This window comes from Manduca sexta, chromosome 7, assembly GCF_014839805.1.
Source record: "Manduca sexta isolate Smith_Timp_Sample1 chromosome 7, JHU_Msex_v1.0, whole genome shotgun sequence".
In the NCBI taxonomy this organism is placed as follows: Eukaryota; Metazoa; Arthropoda; class Insecta; order Lepidoptera; family Sphingidae; genus Manduca; species Manduca sexta.
This window is the reverse complement of record NC_051121.1, coordinates 1,755,015-1,774,102: the sequence shown is the minus strand read 5'-3', so window position 1 is coordinate 1,774,102 and position 19,088 is coordinate 1,755,015. Positions and strand designations below refer to the sequence as shown.

General features: G+C 37.2%; 1 protein-coding gene across 5 annotated transcripts in view; it reads left to right on the top strand.

Moving 5' to 3' along the window:
• The window catches only part of LOC115455567, a 158,558-nt gene that overhangs the window by 94,077 nt on the left and 45,393 nt on the right, over positions 1-19,088 (top strand). For 2 of the 5 annotated variants that reach the window (XM_030184192.2, XM_030184193.2), the window contains 3 exons: positions 287-397; positions 1,321-1,465; positions 1,933-2,065. In XM_030184192.2, the coding sequence (XP_030040052.1) occupies positions 298-397; positions 1,321-1,465; positions 1,933-2,065 (378 nt within the window). In that variant the 5' untranslated portion in view covers positions 287-297. Of the gene's footprint in view, positions 1-286; positions 398-1,320; positions 1,466-1,932; positions 2,066-8,457; positions 8,769-19,088 lie in introns of those variants that run through there. The other 3 variants (XM_030184194.2, XM_030184197.2, XM_030184195.2) reach the window with 3 other exon arrangements.

Genomic DNA, 19,088 nt, shown 5'->3' with positions numbered 1-19,088 from the left:
TGACCTATCAGACAAAATAATACCCTCATTAAAATTGACAAAGATTTCGTTATATGTATTGAAGAATATTCTTTTACAAAAGCTCCCTTATTCTTGAAATAAGTTATCCCAGAGGGCGGGAACAAAAGCCAGTATGTAATTAACAGCCCCATTTAATTGAACCCCTGGCGCAAACTGAGGGGTGCTATAAGTTAATAAGTCGTATATCTGTCTGTGGTACTGCAAGTCCCGAACGGATGAACCGTTTTTGATGAAGTTTACTAATTCGGTTTTGTATGTGTTCCAGCGTGCAGGCGGATGTCGGGCGGCGGCGGCGGCGCGGGGCTCATGTCGTGTGTGCGCGAGGGCTCGCTCGAGCCGCCCTACCGACCGCCGCACACCGACACACACAACCATGGTAATTACATATTATATCTTAATACATTTTCTGATTTCACAACATAAGGTATTTATCTACATATATAAAAATGAACCCCTATTTCCCTTGGTCACGCCATCACGCGTGAACGGCTGGACCGATTTCACTTTTTTTTTGTTGTGTTTGTTATTGTCAGGAGAAGGATCTTATGAAAGAAAAAATTAAGAAAGTTGAGCGGAACGTTAGAAAATTTAAAAAAAAGTTAATTTTAGCGATTGACAGAATGCGCGCTGCAAATTCATAATTGACAGGACATCGTCTGTCGGGTCGACTAGTTCATTTATAATAATATCAGCCCTGTATTGTATATATACTGTCCCACTACTGGGCACAGACCCTCGTCTACTATTGAGAGGGATTAGGCCTTAGTCCAGGTCTAGCCTTGTGGATTGACAGACTTCATTTACCGTAAACATTTTTATGGAGAACTTCTCAGATATGCAGGTTTCCTCACGATGGTTATTATCACCGTTTTTTTCGCATAGTAGGTGTGTTATAAATATTCTCTTTCTGTCTAAGATGATTGCACTCAAAATCATGGTTGATGTTAAATTAGTTTAGCTTAGTTTTAACGACCGGCTATTGGGAGTTTCATCACCCTACCGCCTGCCTGTCATCAAGATCCCCTCTAAAGCCTTGGGAAATTCGTTTTAAGAAACTCGTGTTTCTCCACGTGGTTCACCAGAAACTCCGGACACGACACCCACGACCCACATGCCACTGAAATGAATTCTTATTTATCAAACTACAACACACCAGCGCTTTCACGCCGCGGTTTGGTGACCAACTAAATACTCCAATATTATATATCTATCTATTTCTACCCTATCATATACAACCTATCACCACACACACATTCGAAAGACCTAGATATCGAACTGATCTGATTCGTCATGTTCCAGGCGAGGGTCGCACGGGCCGGTTCCTGCGCGGACTCCGGCGCATGTTCAAGAGGCGCGGCAGCGGGACTCGTACCGACGCCTCACCAGACCTGAAGAGCAGTTCTACCAGCGAGCTGCTTGATGCCGACCGCCATGCTAGGAGGAAGTGAGTTCATTGAAATTAATTCCTCTAGGTTCAGTAAACAGTTGCGACGGTCAGTCGATCTTTTTTGACAGATGTCCTTGGACTTTATGCGTCGGCGCGTAAAATGATTCATTTAATAATGAGCCCATAAAATGTTATGTTTACCTGAGTGTTTAAGTACAGAGCGGAAACACTAGGAATATTATGCAAAGTACTGTAGCACAGAACTAATATTATAACGTCTCTCCTTTACAGATAATGGTATCTGTAAACTAAAATATACGGATCGATTGTCGCTCTCAAATGCTTTAAGTAATCTTAATAAAATTATTGTGATACTTTATAAAATATAACATTATGCAAATATAGACAAATCATCCCTGCATTGCTGAATCGCATCGGTAGAACTTTACGATCGTTACGTCGAGTCGACCACCCCTGGTCTAAGCGATATCTGATCATCACATCTAACTGCACATCGTCCCCAGGGAGGGTGCGTACGGCAGCGGGCTGTCCGTGTCGCACGACTCTGTGTTCACGGGCGAGCGGTCCGGCGACGAGTCCAGCGACGAGCGGCCCACGCCGGCCCACACGCTGGCCCACGTCGCCACCTCGCATCGGGTATGTGCCTTTATTATTGAGATTATCAAATATTTGAAAAGGAATGTATTGAATAGAAGAAGCTGGTCGTTCGAATGTTGAGCGCCTGATCAAAAATAATAGCAGTCACTCAGAAATTAGGTAAATGTTTTTAGTAGGCGCTCGATAAAAAACGTTGGATTCTTATTTTTAAAAATCGACATGTTCATGGTAACCGTTCAAAATTAGCTAAAGATATAAAAAAACTTTATTAAATCCAATTCATAGTTTCCAGATTAAAAAACTGCTTATGGTATCTACAGCTAATAAATAGACGCGAGAGTCCGAAATCAATGATTACCCGCATAAAAACATTAGGTAGGGTTTAGTAGCAAATACCTTCATTAGAACGATGGCGAGCATGTGACAGTGAGTCTGAATCAACATAAATTGTTAGATAACCGTAGGAAGAATATTGTAATTCTCCCAACCGATCCTTACATATTATAAAACTAACTCCTTTGCCGTGTCTGTCTGAATATTAGAAACTACAATTATGGAACAGATTTCAATGAAATTTGGTATGGAGACTGAAGAGAAAGGAATAGGCTTTTTATCTTGAAATACCTAGCAGGACTTTTATCTTATCCCGAAAAAATACGTACTTTTATCTCGGAAAGACTTTTCCACGCGAGCTAAGCCGCAAGCAGCTAGCGTCTTTTAATTAAGTGCTAAAGAAAAACCGAAAGACGGTTCCTCTGATGCTGTTTCTTCCAAAGTCACAAAGGCTATTAATTAACTTAACCAAATTCCAGCTAACGTAGAGGATCAAATATCGCTTGTGAACTAAACAAAAGCGTGCCGTTCAACGTACCACACTGATACGGTAATCGGTTTAAATATCTTTACGGTTGTAGTCCGGGATTACGTACACTTGTGTGGCGTCATAAGTTGGTTTGACGTCACTGCCAAGACAAGCCACTGGTGAATGGACAGACTTAGCAGCTGTTTCATTGCTTGATACTCGCTAAACATTATAATACTGCCCAATAAAGCCCCATTATCAAATATGCTCTCAAAGGAATGGCAAATTAGTTTTATCTACATTAGTCTAATTACTTAGACGATAGAATTCGCTTTTTTTATTGCTTTGAATGACGAGATGAGCTTTCCGTTGGCCTGATAGTAAGCGATACGACCGCCCATAAACAGTAGAAACACCATCAAACATCTTGAATTACAAAGTATTGTTTGGTATTCCACTGCACTCGCCATCCTGAGACATATGTTAAGTTTTATTATGTCCAGTAGTTGCACTGGCTGCAATAGCTTGATTATTGTTAATCAGGTTCGAAATTATCGCTGATGTTTCATTAATAAATTTGCTTCGATGTCATATGTTTAGAAAATTAGGGCTTCAGACATGTAGTGACTATGCTGGCGACTGGGTTTACTGGGGTCTACAAATCGAGTTAGAATTTTCAAAACATTTGATCAAACAAAGATAGGTACAGCTTTTAAATATGTTCCTGATTAATGTCCATGTCCGTGAAAGGACCATGATTGGAACATTATTAATCATACCCAACAGAATCATTACGTATAAAAACTAAAAATGTTTTCTAAATGATTTGATTAAAAATTTCGTTATTTGTGATGGGACTAAATTACCAAGATAAAAAGAAGCTTATTTGGTAATCCAGGATATGGTCCACTCGTGTGCCAGATTTCATCCAAATCCGTTCATCTGTCATCTGTTCTTCAGTTACTTCTAACACACATCCAAATTTTACTATCTTTCGTATTTATAATATAGGAGAAGTGAAATTGTTTCTGCGTCACTTTATTCACCATGACAATTACGTCTCATACACCATTTCGATTTAAAATAATTTCTAATTCCTTATAGGTCCTTTATAAAACTTTAGTCACATTGTTAAACGTAACCATTTAAAAGTTAATCACATCTCAAATCATCAGTTAAAGAGAAAGCGGGGCGGAGTGACAGTCATGTTTTGTTACACAACTGATCTACGTAAGCATTTGCAAATGTGTTTAGTGCATACTCATCATGATAGACAATATCTAGTTTATGTTAAACGTTCACTACCTACACTGCCTTCTTTATTTAAGCTAGGTCGAATTAAATCTTGTCTTTTTATGGAAAAAGCCGGAATAATAGCATGTGAAAATATTATGGCCATCGTTCATAATCACACACAATACAAGGAGGTTCTAGGCCCATCCCTGGAAAATGGCCTTGAGAATTAGTTCTTTATGTGCAAACATTAACGAATGGGTAATTTTTAATAAAATCAATTGAAAATAATTTTGAAAATGTTAACTACCGAAATATTCCTTATTACATTGTCTATCTAATTGAGTATGCTGCAAATTACTGTGATGTGTCCTTTGGAGGAGACGCACGGAATCATAATTTTGGCATTATTAATATAAAGTTAATAAAACAATATCCATTCGGAAAAAAATCCGTAGGGCTTTTATTGGTTAGTAGAAATGGACTTTTCTTTGCTTTGATGGCGTGTCTTCTGACGGCCAATTTTGGGTTTGCTCCAGGCGAAAAAACCCACTCTATGCGACTGCGTAACACCAAAACTGCCACTTCACGCAGATTTTCTCTGAGATGAGATATCTGAGATAACACGACGACATTAATGTAATCACAATATACTAAGTTTGGTAGAGATTCAGCCCACGTAAAAAACCTTTCAATCGTAAGTTAATTCTTCCAAGTGTTTTAAAACAAACAAACATCGCGCATTTATCGCCGAAGGGGTATGCAGAGGCGCAACCAGGGCACCCACTTTTCGCTAAGTGTGTTCCGTCCCATGATGTGATAGGGGGCGAGCCTATCGCAATATCGGGCATCTAGACTCCGGACTGATACTGAGCAGAAAAACCTAAATATCACTTTGCCTGACCTGGAATTCGAACCCAGGTGCTCAGAGCGCTGCCGTACCACGCATGCAGTATAATTACGCCGAAGTCCAAGTTTTTAAATTTTTCATTATTTTAAGTGACATGTAATATAATAATATCAGCCCTGTATTATATACTTGCCCACTGCTGAGCACGGGCCTCCTCTACTACTGAGAGAGATTAGGCCTTAGTCCACCACGCTGGCCTAGTGCGGATTGGTAGACTTCACACACCTTCGATATTCCTATAGAGAACTTCTCAGATGTGCAGGTTTCCTCACGATGTTTTTCCTTCACCGTTAAAGCGAACGATAAATTCACAAAGAATATACACATGATTTTTTAGAAAAGTCAGAGGTGTGTGCCCTTGGGATTTGAACCTGCGGACATTCCTCTTGGCAGTCCGTTCCACACCCAACTAGGCTATCGCCACTTAGTGACATGTAAATATGTTAATTTGAAACGCAGTCTTTCATAAGCATTTCGTTAAAATAATTAAAATAAATATATTATTGTACTAGTTGTGCCAAAATTCATCTTTGTACAGGTAGATATTTATCAAACAAATACAGAAAACGCGCGCCGCGGTGCGAAGGTGCGGTCCTATGAGATTTCTAACAAAAATAAAAAAAAATGTCTCTGGATTCCATTGGTCGATTTCGATAAAATAAACTCTATGTTCACAAAAATAGCGTCATATTTTACTATAATTCAATTTCGAATACAATTGTGCCTTTACTTTTCTGCTTTCTACAATTTGGTATATGTATTGAAAATCTTTTTTTTTTTATATTATTTTGTTTACACAAGACACGTTACAATCGAGTAAATATAAAAAAAGTTGTATATGAAGTCTTTTAACATAATTATAATCCAACACTAGTGTATCAGAATTGATAACAAATACTTACAATATGACCTAGTTATAGATTTGTAGTTAGTTGTAAGGTTAACCTGTAGAAAATAAAATACTAAATAAATAAAAATAAAAATCTTTTTTTTTATTTTTTTAGTAATCGTACATCTGAAATAAAGGCTATTATTTTTTTTTTTACAATATTAAACAAGAAAGTAGACATTATTTACAGTTATAATAGGAACCCACTACAATGTATTGTCATTATTAAATTTAGACATGATTTTGGAAGATGTTGGTATATAACAAACATTGCTTCAGGCTATGACGTCTGACGTCTCTTTAGAGGCCTATTATATCTTTAATCGCAATGCCCACCAAATGCCGTGCATTACCAATGACGTATGAAATACGCACGAAGCGAAATCGCGAGCAGAAATAGCCAATGATTGCATACATTGTACTCGCAGGTTTCATGACCCCTGATGAGGTTCAGTTTGTGCAGAATGGCGCGATGAATCGTGGTGAATTTTATTTGGGTAAGTGAGCCTACTGCACCTGATGTGGAGTTGGGTTCGGATAGTGTTGACTGAAGAGGAATGATTACCCCTAGCTAAAAGACATAATTATGCCGGCCTGTTGAAAATTGTAAGTGGAAATGGTTTCGGATAGTGTCGAATGAAGAAGGATGATTGCCCTTCGCTAGACGACACAATTATGCCGGCCTGTTGAAAATCAAATATACCCAGGGTGGTACTAGAATGCGGCCTTACGGCGGGTTTTAGACTTTGTATATAGTGGTCGTTATCCGGGTTGATACAATATCGTGCCACCAGCACTCTTTGTGACTCCAAGAGTACCTAGTTTTCGAGGTTACGTTGATAATGATGAAGAGTTGTGTGACCTTGAAAGCATGTCAAGAGTTTTTGGAAATAATAGTGGATTCAGGACATATACTTCAAGGTCAGTCAAATTAAGGGATCCCGTCCGAGTGGTATTTGTTCAGTATTTTTGAATCGAATAATTCATACAAATGTATAATGCATGAACTGGGAAACGAACTCAGAATTCAACTCAGATGCCCAGATCAAGCTGCCGCTAGACCAAAGAATAGATTGTTATGGTTTTAGTGAGTAGCTATAAAATGCGACGCATGTGGCATGATTCTTTGTCAGCAACAGGTGGTAAACATTGTTACGGATAAGGGAGCGCAAGGGCAAGCCTCAAATAAGGCAATAGATTATATTGTAGATAATAAATATGGACTTTAATTTATTCAGCCATAAAGGACTTTAGAAATGAAATAATTATGTCAATATGTTGTTTCTTAACACCTAAATTCATCGACACGTTGATATTAAATAATAAGCAATCTAGACAGAACCTCCAGAAGTATCAATTGTAAAGCTTCCTAGTCATTCTGAGACATTGGAAAAAATCTAAATTTGTTTTTATGAATTGATGAAGTCTCTACCTAATTTATGCATTACGTGGACTAAATGAAATTATTTAAAGTGCAAAGGCATTTTAATACAATAATGTTGGAGTGTATTCAGTTTTTCCTTCCCTAAGAGTAGTTTATGGTTTAGAGTAGTTAAAACAGTCAAATTCTTAGTCATCGAATAGCGATCCATCTACGACCTGAGCAATGCTCGAGCATCGTATTGATATTGGAATAAACGTCTTAAAATTATACGTAGAGCTTTCAGAGGAAGAAAATCATAGGCTGAAATAAATATTGTCATTGTTTGATTTAAAGGCGATGATTGCTATGATGATGGTTACCATATGTAACCCTTCATTAAGTGGCAGCTAGGGCGAAAACTTCCACTGTCTCCCATAGCTACGAAACTCGTATATCAATACCATCTTATAGGTATTATAAGAATCAGTGTACAGCGAGCATTTCAAATCAGAATTTGACCTTTCTTTTGAGCCGGTTTGCGCAGTCTTCTGTTTTTCCTTCTCTAAGAGTAGTTTCGAAATAGTTTTGGAGTTTTAAACGATTTGTATATTAGTTAATGTATAGAAAATATCTATTAGAGATTTAGTCCGTTCAATTATTTATCAAATATATTACAGAAAATAATATCATTTCTGCTGATGCATTTCTCGAAAAGTGGACAGGAATTTCAGAGGTCGAACCGCGAGCAAACATGTTAAATAAACTTTGAAAAAGTATCAAAATGGTAATGATTTCATCAAGGAATACTTAGTATGAATAAAATTATGCCGGATTACGGATATTATATTTCGCTAACGTCTGCTTTATGCCATCGTGGCATTTTAAACTTATTTGTACAATATTTCATGTCAGTAGCGTTGATGAGTCATAAGTTGTAATTAGATTGGAATATATGACTATTAATATACATCCATTCGCCACTCGTATAAAACTTACATAAAATTATGGAAATCGAAAACAAGACGTCCTCCTAAATCAGCCAGTTGCAGTTGAAAGGTTAGTAGTGCATCGGTACTACTGGCACAAGTGTCCGCGCAAGTCGCTCGCGGTACGCGCCACCACAGCTCCGTAGCGAAATTCAATAACATGATCTAGCGATCGCCGCTCCTAACCGTTGCTAGACGCCGGCCGGTTATGCTCTCGTGCTCACAAACGTTTTTAGTGCGACGCGTTTTGCGATCGTGTGAGGCGGTCTTCAAAACTCGCGCTTTTTATTATTATTTTTCATTTACACACGGGATGAATCACGCGCGAACGCAGTCTGCCTCCCGGCGTGGATTCGGACGCTAGTGTTAACCCGTTCCACATTCGAAATTAGAACTCACCCTTCGTGATTTGTATTTTAAAGTGGCCAGTGTTGTTTTTTGTGGTGCGTTCGGAAACTGTGCTCGTCTGACCGGCGAAAAGTTGCTCGGAACCGGGTCAAGGTTTTTAAGCTATTGCCGTCGAGTTATCTTTGAATTAATAAAGGATGCGTTATAACACGTACGGCTGTAATTAATTAACTTATTGGCACTATTTCAAATAAGGCATTACGCTTGTGGGATCGGTCTTATTGCCTCTGACTCATTCCACGTCTGATCAATAACGGGCTCTGACATTGAATCGAGTTTTTGAACGCAAATAATGTTTTTAAATTGCGTACATGCGTCGATGGTTTGTTTTGAGTCATAGATGAATTTGTAAAAACGAGTTTAAATAAAGAGTCGTGTTCTAAATAGGAAAATAACGGTTTTATGGAAAAGCTCTATTATGTTTTTCTAATAGCCGATTTATAACGTCCCACGCTTAGCTTGTTTTGTTGTTATTGCTGAGACAAAATCAGTGCTGTATGTCGTTAAGTAAAAACGTGGAATATTCCAAACTTTGCGATGTAATTGACTGTTTAGATGTGACACTAGTAACTAGTTGGGTTGCGCGTGGGACGTTGAAAGATTTGATAATTACTAACTTTTCAATAATAACCGGTATATTTGGTTTGTAAATATGAATTCCTTATACTTTTATTACGTGGGTTTAATCATACCAAACTCAAGACATGCTTTAGTTAACTAGCAAGTGTGATTTTTAATAAGCAAAGGTCATACGTTTATACATACGGAATAAGTTAATGCGTGGCTGCATGTTAGGCACAGGTCTATTCTCTGTGGAGATGAAATAGAGCGGATCAAACATGTCCGTATCAATTGACATGTCTATCCTTTGATGTGATACGCATTAACGCACAGCAATATTTCTGTGACTTAATTGAATAATCGCAACAACAAAAAATATTAATAATGTTTATGCGATTCTAAAGATTTTATATACTATTGTATTTAATGTTGAATTACAATATGCAATGTTTTTGTTATAGATATGTCTGTATAAGTCTTCCAAAGTAGTAATTTTTGAAGACTTATACAGACATATCTATCTTATATATAGACTAACAGTTGTGTTTTTCTATTTTTACTAAAATCTTTAGTGCGCAAATCTTTGTGCGTATGCGCTATAATTACTAATCATAAGTATCTAGTAATAATCATCTTAAGCATCTTAACTGAAGATAACGGGTTCAGTGGTGTTAAAAGCTTTGTAATTCAAAGTTCTTGGTATAAATCCAATAGATGTACCATTAGATAAGTGTCCTTTGATATATGGTTTTAATGTCCTTCTTGAATGTATCATTTATTTGTTGAAATAAGTTACTAAGTCCGGGTTCAAATTTCGTTTAAAATTTTGTAGATTTTTGTACAAGCATGGCAAATATAACTGCACCTGCTAAATGAAGTGATTTCTAAAACGGTATCGATTGACGGGAGATGGTCATCCGGGGGGAAGTAAATGACCTACCATCAGCATTTTTGCTTTTATAATATTTCATAAGGCGTGTGCTTAATTTATTCCATATGGCAATGTTATCCTTCTACACGTAAATTATGCTAAGTTACTCAATATTATGCATGTTTAATATAAATATATGAAAATAATTTAGCTACGATTATGATCTAGCCGTGAGCTCAGGGTGCATCTAGACTGCCTTTAAGCTATCTTTGATATGTATACAAATAAATAATATTGAATACTTTTGAAGTATTTTCCTAAGTTCATTTGGTTGATAGAATGTACTCACATCACGCCTTTATTTCTGAAAGGATAGGCAGAGGTGTGAGTAGGGCACATATTTTTCGCCATGTCTTTAGTCCGTTAAAACCTATTGCCATATCGAGCATAAATTCCAAACTTCGATATAGAGCAGAAAACCCTAATATCACAATACTTCACCGTAGAAACGAATTAATAATAAACATTATCCTTTTTATAACTTTTTCTGTCTGTTTAGGTATATTTATAGAACAACAAAATTGTACTAGAAAAAATAGTGTAAAATTTTCAGACGTTGGAAGAGTTAATGATTTCTTATGTTTACGCGAATGTCATTGATAAAAACATATTTTACGAATTTTATTGAGCCTTTTTTTATTTTGCATGAAGGCACAATATAAAATAGACTAGTTGGTTGTGGAACGGACTGCCGAGACGAATGTCCGCAGGTTCAAATACCAAGGGCACACACCTCTGACTTTTCTAAAAAATGATGTGTGTTTTCTTTGTGAATTATCGCTTGCTTTAAAGGTGAAGGAAAACATCGTGAGGAACTATAAGAATTTTCGAGGGTGTGTGAAGCCTATCAATCCGCATTAGGCCAGCGTCGTCGACTAAGGCCTAATCCCTCTTAGTGGTAGAAGAGACCTGTGCCCAACTGTGGGACAGTATATAATACAGGGCTGATATTATATTATATTATATTATATTATATTATATTATATATAATATAATATACCGCGATAAAATTCGTAAAATCGTTTTATTTCAACGTAGGAAGAGTTATCTTAAGGAGCAATCTACATTTGCCCCCAGTATTAGACCTATCAGCTACCTAATGCTTATTATAAAACATAATGTTATACAACACCTGTAGTTATTAATAAATATTGATAAATTGATTAAACATAAAGGTTAAGAGGTCATAAAAAGGTCGCGGCTTCGATTCGGGATACGTAATATAATTAAGTTCAATAATTCTTGATACTTGTGTTTTAATTAGCTCGGTGTAAAATAGTAAAAAATTAAAAACAACTTGTGTGTCCTTATCATCAATTGTTTTAATCACAAACAGTTTATTTTATTTTATATAAATAAAAATAATAAGCCAATCGAATTCAATGTGTAAAAGCGCTTTGAAGTTTTAAATGTGTTCAGCTACTTGTGTGGCTGACTGTACCTACACGGCACTTAGAAAGCAACTCATTAACCTTATGCGGTATATAAAAATGTGCATAATTGTACTTATATTTATACATATTATATATTGTTATTTGAAGGAAAACATACATAGGTAGTAGGAATATTCCAAGTAAATAACCATATTTTCCTTCAGTGTGTCCAAACATATTTGTAATAATTACAAGAACTTATCCTTTCCTGAAACTTTATAACTCATGAAGGTAAAACTGAATAAATTAAATATTCATAAATAGCTCTATGTTATATACTGTGTCACTTTTGGGCACGGGTATCCACTACTGAGGGTCCATTAGTGGTACTATGGGGGACGGACTAGAGGTTTAATGCTCACCCTGGATACATAGAACAAAACACCAATAGTTTTAAATTACCAAATAAATAGTCGTCACATGTCTCTTACTAAAGACTTTCCCATCCTCACACCCACCACTACAACTTCTGTAAGTCAGGATCAGCAGTGGCACGCAATATGACACTGAGCGGTGTAGCTCTGCGGGTCTCAAGGAAAACGAAGTTTTCTTTATCCCGCAACGAAATTAATCAAATAGAAAGGTAGGTAGGAGTTGGAAATATTAATTGTCCACTTCCCTCCATAGCAAACGTCCTTCGTCCATTGTAGGAACTCTTACAATACGAGTAAGCCCTAATAGGTAGCATTAGTATTTATTATTCCGCAAAGAAATTAATCAAATAGAAAGATGGGGAGGAGTTGGAAATACTAATTGTCCACTTCCCTCCATAGCAAATATCACTGGTCTCTTGTAGGAAATTCTACAAAAAGCCCTAATTGGTAGTATCGGTACTTATTATTCCGCAAAGAAATTAATCAAAAAGAAAGATAGGGAGGAGTTGGAAATATTAATTGTCCACTTCCCTCCATAGCAAATGTCACTGGTCCATAGCAGAAAATCTTACAAAAAACCCTAATAGGTAGTATCAGTACTTTTAATAGTCATTAAATTGTAAAAAGCTAGAAGCCCTAATAAGCAGAGACAGTTATACTTAACTGGGGTAAAGCCAAATATTGAAATTAATTGAAGTCTGAGTGCTCAATTTGGAGTACGAGACGTGTGATGACGTCAAACCCGTCTGAACTAACAGCTTGGCACAAATGGGCCTAGCGTTAACCCGAGTTAAATGCAATTTGAGATTATTTGTAGAGGAACAATAATAATTTCTTTATTTCAGACTAACAGTTACAGTCCATGATGCTAGTAAGCTTAAATAACTATGTTAGTATATTATAATTAATACATTGTTGTGTGAAGTTTAATCCACTGACTAATGTATTCGCAATCCAGCCTGTTAACTATCATAGCTAAGAGCCTGTTATCACTGGCCCGAACGCGCATTGCTTGCGCAGAATTAATGTGGTTGTCAATGTGTTTTGACGGTAGAGCAGTTGTGGTCAATTTTGTGCTAGCAATATTAAAACAATTTTTTCCCGTGAAGTAAAATCTCGTTATCCCTGCCACCAATCACAGGGGTGAGTGCAAAGTTTGTTGGTTTTAACCAGTCTTGCGGCCCAATGTCGACACTCGGGAGTATATCATCATCCGAGCAGGCATTGGACTGAGTCCCCACCCCTGTATACCCTACACCGGCATACCAACCAAAACCTGCGGTGGCCTTCATCGGTATCTTATTAGCATGAATAACCACCAGGTTATTAAAGGACCACCTTTAAGTCTTCTTATTTGTATGGTATCGTATATGAATTATGATTCGAAGAGCAGTCAATTCCCAATCAGAGGTCAAATATGATTGTCTACCACGCCCCCCCCCCCCTCTCTTAATGATTTAAACATAACTAACTACAACTTAATTTATAAAATCTCAACCCTTCAGGTTCGCGTTAGGTGGCTATTGTAAAAGCTAAACCAATTTCGTCACATTATGCTTTATAGCGTTTGTTGGGCCGACTCCATATTGGATTAGAGATGAATAACCTTGACCGAGACGGTTCCAGTCTTATAGGAAATTGTAAGTCTGTAGCGTTGTGTACAGTTAGATTCCACACACCGACAACTACATCTATCGTTCATGCGTTACAGCATATCCACTATTATCTGGTATTATGGCAGCCATGTCAGTATAAAAAAATCAATGTTATTGTTAGGCTACCTGCCTCGGCTACATTAAAATAATTAAATAACAATACATCCAGTGCTCTCAGAGCGCGTCGTTTCGCTTGCTGACTCGACTTTCCAAAATTCTCTACGTGTAAGTACACGTTAACAATTAAACACCCATGTTTTGGGCGCCATTCGACGCGCGGTCGCCGATGCGCCTGCATTTCTTTTTTTTTATCTGTGCGATTTTGAATTTGGATTGGTTAATTTCGAATCGTGACAATCTGATTGGTTGATTTAAGTGTGGCGGGAAATTACGTGTTTGTGATTGGGTGGTTTGTGAAGTGATTACGTAATGATAACCCGTGTCATTGAATTATTTAAAGTGAATTAGGGGCGTTAATAAAAATAAATACAAACCTGTTCTCAAGTTTAAAGCATACTCTAATGATACAGATTAGTTGAAATGTTAAGTTTTATTTTCGTTGCCTTTTCGTAAGCTAAAGTGACTCAGATACTAGTTTTGTTTTTATTTGAAACTGTCAAATTAAGATCCGTCGTGTGCGTCTAAAAGTAGCATTGTTAAAACTTAACCCTTTTTTACATAAAGCAAAAAAGCAATGGTTTGTGGTTTCTGTGTTTGTAATTTATGACTAACATTACTGCAATTGTTATGCGTTAGTCATATTTTAAAACTTAGTACTTATTGCGTATGTGAAAAAGTTAATTGATAAAAACAGTCATAGTTTTTGAAGGATATTTCAAAATATTGATTGATTACTATTGTTTATGAATTTGATCAATGATTGGTAGATTTAATAACAGGCAACAGTTGATAACGAAAAATAAGGAAAATTATGTAAACTTATAAAGAATATCTAAATAGTGTGACAACTAACTAATTGAAATTCAAATTGTATCACTAGTTTTATTTGATTTCTTGTATCTATACTATAAAAAAACACAACAATAAAAAATGTTATAAATCGATTTTTAAAACCACATTCCATTTTCAAAAGCGCCAACACACATTACAAATTGTAAAGTTTGCAATCGTAGTGTAAAATGGCGCGCTCTTTCACAAAAGCCGTTCGGAGCATATGGAATTTCGCGTGGATTCTTGCTACAAAAGTTTTTCTGGTAAAGTATTTGATTCATTTTATGGCTATATATATAATTTATACTGTATTTGGGCTATATATACATTGACTTCAACGTTAACGCGTAACAGACGTCATATACGTAACTTTAGAAAAATAATGTGTTCCTCGAAGCGTCATCTCGGCAGCTCGTTCCCGTAGCCCGTTAGGCTTTCGCTGTTTAGACTATATGGACCTTTACAAATTGATTACATTACAGAATGATAGCGGTGATCTTTTTTCCGTTAGGTTTTTATTCTATGCTTTATCATTAAAATTGCTTTAAAATCCAAGCGGCACTGCGTCCGAGCGCCCTGGCATGACTAATTTATTAATCAATTCAAAGTTCGTACTTTTTCTTTTACGCGCGGTAATGAGCAGTTTGAGCAGTTAACTCGCGGATATTTTCGTGTCTATATAGTTTCGAAGTTTTGATGGCATTAGGCTTTTATGTGTCTTTAATTTAAGGCCTAAAATACTGGAGGATAGAAATAAAATTGTAGAATATTTAAGTAGTACATATTTGAAGTAAGGATGTTGAAGGGTTAAATTATTGTAAACAGATCTTTCTATCCTAATTCACATTTGTCTTTGAGCTGGACTATAAACTTTACATTGGAGTGGGATGGAGTTAGTGGTAGGAAGAATCAGTAAGTTCAGAAAGCCCTCACTACGTCCAAACTTAGAAGTAACAGTAGTTGATATTTCAGAATACATATAGTTACACTCCTATTTGTGATTCTGAGGTCTCATTCCTAAGACCACGAGTGGCTCTACTCGAGTTGGTTTTTAGTGGTTTTTGAAGGCGGTATAATTTTTGTTAAAAAAGTTTTACTTTTTGAGAGCAGGCTTTACTCAAGAGTTGACTTGGTTACCAAGGTTACTTTTGCATACAAATGCGCACCCCATGATCTTCGACAATAGAGTAGCTTGGCGGGGTTTTATTCGGCAGAAGGATCTGAGTCAGTCTGAAATCGGTAAACGCAATCCCTATATGATTTACGGCCTATCTCAAAGGCCGGTAACGCATCGATGCCTTTGGTATTGTGGATGTTTCTGGGAAGCGATTTTCACATACCGTCGCGTGACCTACTTAATTGTTTGCCCTTCTGCTATATAAAGGACTAGCTTTTGCCCGCGCTCCGCCCGCGTTATAAAGTTTTTCAGGCTAAAGTTTTCCGTTATAAAAGTAGTAGTTTCCCGGGAGCCTTTGTTCTTCCCAGGGTCTAACACTGTCTCCATACCAAATTTTATCTTAATACGTTGGGTAGTTTTTGAGTTTAACACGTTCAGGCAGACAGATGCAGCGGGGGACTTTGTTTTATAATATATATTTTTAGAACTTTTTAAGAGGAACAATCCCGTCATACATCATTGTTGCATAACTTTAACCGTTTACGCAGCGCACGCAACGGAAGCTCTCAAAACTAATAATTTTTCCCCGTTTTTGCAACATGTTTCATTACTGCTCCGCTCCTATTGGTCATAGCGTGATGATATATAGCCTATAGCACTCCGGAATCAAAGGGCTATCCAACACAAAAATATTTTTTCAGTTCAAACCGGTAGTTCCTGAGATTAGCCATTACTGCTCCGCTCCTATTGGCCATAGCGTGATGATATATAGCCTATAGCGCTCCACAAATAAAGGGCTATCCAACACAAAAAGAATTTTTCAGTATGGACCGGTAGTTCCTGAGATTAGCCATTACTGCTCCGCTCCTATTGGGTATAGCGTGATGATATATAGCCTATAGTACTCCACGAACAAAGGGCTATCCAACGCAAAAATATTTTTTCAGTTTGGACCGGTAGTTCCTGAGATTAGCCATTACTGCTCCGCTCCTATTGGGTATAGCGTGATGATATATAGCCTATAGCACTCCACGAACAAAGGGCTATCCAACGCAAAAAGATTTTTTCAGTTTGGACCGGTAGTTCCTGAGATTAGCGCGTTCAAACAAACAAACAAACAAACTCTTCAGCTTTATATAATAGTATAGATTTTACATGAAAAACAAAGACCTACGATGCTATTAAAATACACGCGAAGCGTTAGCAACCTAAATCTTTTGGTATCGTTAAAGAAAGTACAAAATGCTATTCAATAGACGTAAAATTATTCATGGTAGAAAAAAAATTCCCTGTGTTATCAATTATAGTGATCTCTTATCTATACTATTATATAAAGCTGAAGAGTTTGTTTGTTTGTTTGTTTGTTTGTTTGTTTGTTTGTTTGTTTGTTTGTTTGTTTGAACGCGCTAATCTCAGGAACTACCGGTCCAAACTGAAAAATTCTTTTTGCGTTGGATAGCCCTTTGTTCGTGGAGTGCTATAGGCTATATATCATCACGCTATACCCAATAGGAGCGGGGCAGTAATGGCTAATCTCAGGAACTACCGGTCCAAACTGAAAAATTCTTTTTGCGTTGGATAGCCCTTTGTTCGTGGAGTGCTATAGGCTATATATCATCACGCTATACCCAATAGGAGCGGGGCAGTAATGGCTAATCTCAGGAAATACCGGTCCAAACTGAAAAATTCTTTTTGCGTTGGATAGCCCTTTGTTCGTGGAGTGCTATAGGCTATATATCATCACGCTATACCCAATAGGAGCGGGGCAGTAATAGCTAATCTCAGGAACTACCGGTCCAAACTGAAAAATTCTTTTTGCGTTGGATAGCCCTTTATTCGTGGAGTGCTATAGGCTATATATCATCACGCTATATTCAATAGGAGCGGAGCAGTAATGGCTAATCTCAGGAACTACCGATTCGAACTGAAAAAATATTTTTGTGTTGAATAGTCCTTTGTTTGTGGAGTGCTCACAGTTATATATCATCACGCTATGACCAATAGGAGCGGAGCAGTAATGGCTAATCTCAGGAACTACCGGTTTCAACTGAAAAATTCGTTTTGTGTTGGATAGCCCTTTATTTGTGGACCGCTATAAGCTAAATATCATCACGCTATGACCAATAGGAGCGGAGCAGTAATGGCTAATCTCAGGAACTACCGGTTTGAACTGAAAAAAATCTTTTTGTGTTGGATAGCCCTTTGTTCCTGGAGTGCTATAGGCTATATATCATCACGCTATACCCAATAGGAGCGGGGCAGTAATAGCTAATCTCAGGAACTACCGGTCCAAACTGAAAAATTCTTTTTGCGTTGGATAGCCCTTTATTCGTGGAGTGCTATAGGCTATATATCATCACGCTATATTCAATAGGAGCGGAGCAGTAATGGCTAATCTCAGGAACTACCGATTCGAACTGAAAAAAATATTTTTGTGTTGAATAGTCCTTTGTTTGTGGAGTGCTCACAGTTATATATCATCACGCTATGACCAATAGGAGCGGAGCAGTAATGGCTAATCTCAGGAACTACCGGTTTCAACTGAAAAATTCGTTTTGTGTTGGATAGCCCTTTATTTGTGGACCGCTATAAGCTAAATATCATCACGCTATGACCAATAGGAGCGGAGCAGTAATGGCTAATCTCAGGAACTACCGGTTTGAACTGAAAAAATCTTTTTGTGTTGGATAGCCCTTTGTTCCTGGAGTGCTATAGGCTATATATCATCATGCTATGACCAATAGGAGCGGAGCAGTAATGAAACATGTTGCAAAAACGGGGAAAATTATGAGTTTTGAGAGCTTCCGTTGCCTGCGCTGCGTAAACGGTTAAAGTATGCAACAATGATGTATGACGGGATTGTTTCACTTAAAAAGTTCTAAATAATATAACAAAGTCCCCGCTGCATCTGTCTGCCTTAACGTGTTAAACTCAAAAACTACCTAACGTATTAAGATGAAATTTGGTATGGAGACAGTTTGAGACCCTGGGAAGAACATAGGCTCCCGGGAAACTACTATTTTTATAACGGAAAACTTTAGCCTGAAAAACTTTATAACGCGGGCGGAGCCGCGAGCAAAAGCTAGTCTATAATATAAAAATGAATCGCTAAATGTGTTGGTAAGCGCATAACTCAAGAACGCCTGGACCAATTTGGCCAATTCTTTTTTTTTTAATATTCGTCGAAGCTCAAGGATGATTTTTACGGCGAGAAAATATCAAATAATTGCCGGAAAAACCCTAAAAACAGTCCTTTTCTTTATCCCATACAAACGTTTTCTAACTAATACGTAGAGTCAATTTGAGCTTTATTGCTATTGTATAAAGTTCACTGTTGTCTAAGCAATGTAGGTGTGTTCCTAACATCAAAGCAGTGTGCGTTGGAGCACAGAATATAATAATGTAATGTCGCGTTCTGAAACTCAACAAAAGTGATATCGCATTGTGAC